The following is a 6,075-nucleotide window of genomic DNA, read 5'->3' as shown; positions in this document are numbered from 1 at the left end:
CCGCGCTGGGAGTCAGCGGGAGGGGAGAGGGGAAAACCCGAGGCCAGGCAAAACCCCGGGCGTGGGCCAGTTGCTCCCTCTGGAAGATCATTCCAGGGCCGCCACCACCATTCCTCGAGCTGCGCATCCCCGTCCCCGCTGCCGAGGACGATGGAGCATCCCGCAGCTTCCCGGGAGGGCGGGATCTGGGGCTTTACACGGGCACAACAAGAATTTTTTTGCTCAGCTCAGTCATTATATCCAACATTAAATACGTGTTTCAGCTTCCATCAGCTCAGACCCTCCAAGTCAAGCTGCCTGTTAAAGCATTTTATAATAATATCTAAATCTTTTAAACGTCTTTCCTCTGTCTGTAGGACTTCCTTGCCCTGGCTGCTACAGCACAACAGCAATACCTCCTCCCGGTTCAGGTTATTCCCTTTCTCTCCTCCAGCTCAGCCCTTCCGACCGAAGCACACCGGTACCACAGAAGCTGCGTCCACGCTTGGGCCACAGCAACGGATAAACCTCCTGGAAATGGGGAGCGGGGCCGTACCCCACTTCCCAGGCCGGCCCTGGGACAGGGAGCCCCTGACGCTGGCAGAGCTGGTGCCAGGGCCGTCCCTTCCGAAGGGTCCCGGGTCTGTGCTGGGGGGTTTGGCGCTTGGGGATCGTTTCCTTTCCCGCCCTTAAACCCGGCAGGAGGGACGGACGCGGCGCAGCTGCCGAAGCCACGACTCCCGGGATTCAGGGTGATTCCTGCCAGGCTGCGCTGCCTTGCACGCCGTGTTTTATATGCCTGCTCGCTCGATAAAAATAAATCTTCATGTTTGCAGTTTGCTTTAAGCTACATCAAGGTGTCAGCTGAACTGACGGCTCCCTCTGAGAAACGACTTCAGGAGGTGCCAGATTGCTCCTGGGTGAGCCTGGGTTCCCGCCCTGCGACAGGAGGTGCCGGCAGGTCCCACCAGCCCCAAAACCTCCGTTATGACAGAGACCCCCGTTTCTCTCCCATTTGCACCCAAAGGTCCATCACGCAAACACCCCTCCAGCACCCACGAGGCCCCACGTGCTGGCACAGACCCAGGGACGGCTCCTACGAGCAGCGACACCACCAGGACCCTCTCTCCTTCCCAGCACCCATCTGCAGCCACCACGGCCCCTCTCCCACATCCTCCAGCCCCGTCCCCTTCCCCTGTCACTCCCCGCAGCGATCAGGGGGGTCCCTCCCCGGCAGCGCAGCGAGGGGGGGCCCAAGGCCGAGCCCCCACCTCTTCCACACAACATCTTGCTCCCGCTCCCGCTGGCCGCGCTGACGCCCAAGGCCGGGCTACGCTGCCGGGCCGGGTTCAGGTCACACGTCGCTGGCGGCAGCCGCCTCCTGAAGGCACAACCTGCTTTGTTTTGCTTTTACGGGCGTTCTCCCCAGCTCAGGGTGTGGGGAGCAGCTTCCCCGCGCGCAGGGGACCCCCCAGAGCCGCTCGCCGAGGCTCTGGGAGCGCCTGGAGATGGTCCAGGCTGTGCCCGGCTCTGTGGAGCCTTTTTCCTCTTCTGGTGAAAACGTAAACAGAGCAGTGACCTTGCGGTCGTCTCCTCCCGACACAGATCTTGCATGAATCTGGGCTGAATCCAAACGATCTTATCTGCGGAGGAGACTGAGGATATCCTACTGCCAGGCGCTCTCGGCTGTTCAAACCAGAGACGGCCCCGCAGGACGGGGGAGGCGAGGGGATGGGGCAGGACCGGGGGAAGCCCCATCACCACCCCCCTCGCCCAGCTGCCCCAGTTCAGCACAATGGGGGGGGGGCTGCACCCCAGTCTCACCCTCCCACAGCCGCTCTCCCAGAGGGACCCCCCCAAAACTCCGGAAAAAATCCTCTGTGCTGGGCCTCTGCTGCTGGACCAGCCCCATCGGATGCAGTTTTAGTTAAAATGGTTTACAGGGGCCAACGCGTGCAGGGCCGAGCTGTATGGCCCCCACCGCGCTCAAGGGGACGGGTCCGGAGAAACGCAGCCGGAACAGCGGGCTTTTTTTTTTTTTTTTTTTCCCCGACGTGACCATGAATGCTTTACCTTGTTGTTGCCTTCTCCAGCGGGGGAGAGATGCTGAGGCCGCCGCATTCAGCAAAGTCACCCAATCAGCTCCCGACATCGCACAGCGAAATGATAGAGAAAGGAAACTCCCCCCCCAACGCCCGCAATGACTGCCTGGAGGAGCGGCCCCCACCCGCCTGTGAGCAAAAGCACCGAGTGCCCCGACGGCCTGGGAAATCTTCCACTTCCCACCGCGAACGGGGACGTGCACCTTCGGCCCTTCTCCAGGCAGCAGCTCCCCCCACGTTCCCAGTGCGGACCTGGAAGTCTCCCAGTCCCCACGAGGCTGTTTCTTACTCTGATTAAAAGACATCAGCTGCGTTGTGTGTTCAACATCCTCCTTCACAGCATCCTCACCCCGGAGATCCAACCTCTTCTGCCAAGCCCCAGCGCCCGCCCTGCCAGCTGCCCCGTGGCCGTCACCCGGGGACGGGGTTTCTGTCACCTCCCGTGGAGCGGGGACAGCACCAGCGCCCGCTGAAGCCGCGCAGGGCCCCGGCAGGGGAGGGCCGGCGCCTGGATCCCAACCCAGCACCGGTGCAGACACTGGTACCACCACGGCTGGGCGGGGGAGAACCTGAAAGCGGCTTCACAGCACAAATTCGAGCCCCTCGTCTCAGCACGGCCGCATCCAGATGGATGCCTCAGACCCCTTCAGAAGAGCTACAATACGAACAGAAATTCTCCTCTTAAATCAGCAAACGTTTGTCTGGAATAAACCCAAACCAAGCAGAGGTTAACACGTTCCTGGGAAAGCCATTAAGCGCAGGGCGCCCCAGTCTCCCTAAGGGAGCGTGGCGATGCTCCACCTCGTCCCGGGTCCCTTCGGTAACCACTGGAAGTCATCGTGCACTTCACAGTAACTGGCTCGGGAACGGGCATTTTGGTTTGATGCCCTTAATACGGAAGGAGCACGGGTATGAGCAAGTAATTCATACCCTAACCATCCTCATCTTCCCCGGCCAATTGGCACAGAGCAAGGGGAGGGCGTATCTTCTAAACCAGTAGCTACGTATCACACCTTGCACTGCACAGGAAGCTGCTGGAGTTCTGATAAACATGATCAAACTATTAAACTAAGAAATATTTGGCTATGTGGTTTCCGGGAAATGGTGCCTCAAACAAACCACAGCTACGGCCAGCAGAGACAATATTTTAGGTGCTCATGGAGCAGCGGTGGGCGTAGGGAAAGGAAGCCCAGACCGAGAGGGACGTTGCTTCCTTAAAAATGGGCGACGCGGTACAATCCGTTTTCAAAAAGGTTAATGAGCTAAGCTAACTGTAAACCTGCAAAAAACCCAAAAAAACCCCCAACCCCAAATTTAATTGCCAAGAGTCTCCCACACCTCCAGACTCGAGAAGGAAGCTGCTGACCCGCCTCATGACAGCAGCAGCGATGCGCAGGCTTTGGCCAGGAGCCTGTGAGCCCACATGTAGGACACAGCCTGCTCTTTGCGAGAAAAGCCCGCTGGTTTCATCTACCTTTGTCTGGCTGAAGAAAAAGTTCTGCTTTTGCAGAGACTCTGCCCCAGAGCGAGCCCGCCTGCCCAGCCCCGCTCCTGGACTGGCTCCTGCCGCTGTCTGTCGAGCGGCACTTCCCCTTTCATAAATCACATTTTGCATTCTGAGCATGCGTCTCCTCTTCCATGCCATTTTTGTTTTCAGATAACCATTAGCTTAATTAATCAAGGGAAATGCATCATTCCTGATTGTCCGCTCTGCCAGCTCAGCCCGGGACAGCAGGGAAACGCCTCCCACCGAAGCATCCCCGGGCGCCCCCCGGCATGCCCGGCCCGTGGTGTCCTGCCCCGATGGCCTCTCCCCAACACCCCGGGCCGCCGCTGCCCCTGCCCGCCACCACGCAGCCCCGCTGACACGTACAGCTGATTAAAACCCTCCGAAGATCCAGCGCAGCTAACAGGAAAAACGTGGATTCGAGCCAGAGTTCCCCCACTTCTACTCGCTCTCCGCGCACTTACAACCAGGTCCCGGGGGCTCCCTGCGGGCAGGTGAAAACCGCCGGCACCAAAGACAGCGCGCAAGTTCCTACTGACTTTGGAGCATCAGCTGAAACAAGAGACGCGCCGAGCTGTCAGCGCTGACCTTGCCCGCCCCAGGCAGCTGGGATGGAGCCACCTTTCTGGTGCGAGCTCCCAGAAGCCATTCCCGCCACCACGCCAGCACACCAGCAGCAGACCGGCGCGACAGCACATCAAACCCAACATCTGTGACAGCGGCATCCACGGCCGAGATCGTTCCACCCGGGTACGAGCCTCCAGGCCCGTCCCAGCCGGCACGGGGCATCCACACGCTGCGTGGCTGCTTTTCCTGGGCTCTACCCCGCGCCGCCTGGGAGAAGAGCTCCAGCTCCGGCACGAGAGCGTCCGTGGGCCAGACCGGGGCTGACACGGCCCCCGCGGTGGCTCCCACTGCGAACCAGCCCCAGCAGATGACACCCGGCTGGATGCTGCCCCACCTTTCTGCGGGTGCCACGTAATCCTCAGGATTTACAAAGGAACAGTTGTCAAGCCGACTTTTGAATTTATTTAAATAAAATGAAGCCTGGGAAGACCAGGCGGCCCGGGAGCGGGCAGCACGAGCCGGAGGGGTTTGGTTTTGCTGCGGGAACAGCACTGCCACGCGCCCGGACAGACACACGCCACAGCAGGACCCAGGGGCTGAGCAGCACCCCCCACTTGGGCAACTCCCCCACGGCTTCAGGTAGTCCCAGCCTAACAGCAGGGCCCACCTCGCCCAAACCAATTAACTCAGCTCCTCACAAGCTCGAGGCTCTCGTCCACACACATCAATGCGCCATCAACGACAGCATTTCAGCTCAGATCTTTCCTGGAAGAGAATTCAACTTCAAGCAAAAGCCCAAGATGGGGAAGGCCGGCAACCGAGCCCGTCTGGCAAGCACAAGATTATTCAGAGGGCAGTTACCGTCCGAGCAACTCGATTCCACTCGGGAAGGTTACGGGAGATCCCGGGGGGAGCGGGGAGGGAGCGCTGTGTCTCCGGCACCCGCAGACAGGCCCCACGGGCACGCCGCCCGGCTGCCACCTTCGCGAGCCCATTTGCGAAGGATTAGCCCCGCGCTGCGTTTTCAGCGGACTCCAGCAATCATTAATCTAGTTCAGAGACGGCTGCAGGCTTATTTGTGGAATTTGGACCATCTTCCCCTCTGGAGAAGTTCCACTCCTCGTCTAACCACGATCCTCCCAGCGCTGGGGTGGCAGCGCCAGGCGCTCGCCCAGCCCTCGCCAGCGGCTCCCCGGGCCCCGCCGCGGAGCTCTCGCAGCCCCTTTCGCTCGGGGGAAGCCCAGCCCTGCCTCGGCCTCGCCGCCCGCAGCACCACGCTCTCCTCCGCGCTTTTGGGGAAAAGCCAGAATTACACCCGATCCGCCGCGGCTCGGAGCCAAATTAACCTGCGAGCACCTGCTGCGGGGCAGCCCAGCCCCGGGACGCCTTCCGCGCCGTCCGCAGGCGGTAACAAACGCACTCCGAATCCCGGTCGTTTTTGTAAAGGTTTATAGTCCTTTGCAATGATTGCATGATACATTTTCTTCCCCCGTGACACAGCCCTCGGACCAGGAAGCGCCGCTGGCGGCTCGCGCTCCACCTCCCAGCAGCTGGGCTTTGCAATCCGATCTACACTAGCTGCAGAACATCAAATGCACTTTCAACATCTCCATTTAATATTTACATTCAAGCAATTAATAATTGGAAGCTTATAGTTTAGACATTTCTAATAGCAGCAATTTCTATAATAGCTCGTTTAGCTTTAAGATAACGATTTTTTTTTTTGTTTTTTGCACATAGAAACACCACATGTGTACAGTATCAAAAAATATATACCGGGGATGGTCCTGCGGGTCGTAAGGAGGGCAAGGGGATGAGACTAACAAATGCTGAATGGTTAAAAAGGAGAACAGAAAATACTCATTTGATATAGTTTATAAGGTGATCTAGGGACTCCATAAATCTAGGCTTTATATTTCA

The 6,075-nt window shown here is 58.9% G+C and overlaps 1 protein-coding gene across 1 annotated transcript in view; it reads left to right on the top strand.

Moving 5' to 3' along the window:
- Positions 1–2,379, top strand: part of LOC113486974 (chromobox protein homolog 2-like) — a 22,728-nt gene extending 20,349 nt beyond the window's left edge. The window contains exon 4 of the mRNA XM_026861318.1: positions 2,073–2,379. Within this exon, the coding sequence (XP_026717119.1) occupies positions 2,073–2,379 (307 nt within the window). The remainder of the gene's footprint in view (positions 1–2,072) is intronic.
- The last annotated feature ends 3,696 nt before the right edge of the window (positions 2,380–6,075 follow it).

The sequence above is a fragment of the Athene cunicularia genome (genome assembly GCF_003259725.1).
Source record: "Athene cunicularia isolate RWA chromosome 18 unlocalized genomic scaffold, athCun1 chr18_part1, whole genome shotgun sequence".
Taxonomy (NCBI): Eukaryota; Metazoa; Chordata; class Aves; order Strigiformes; family Strigidae; genus Athene; species Athene cunicularia.
This window is presented reverse-complemented; position numbering and strand designations above follow the sequence as displayed.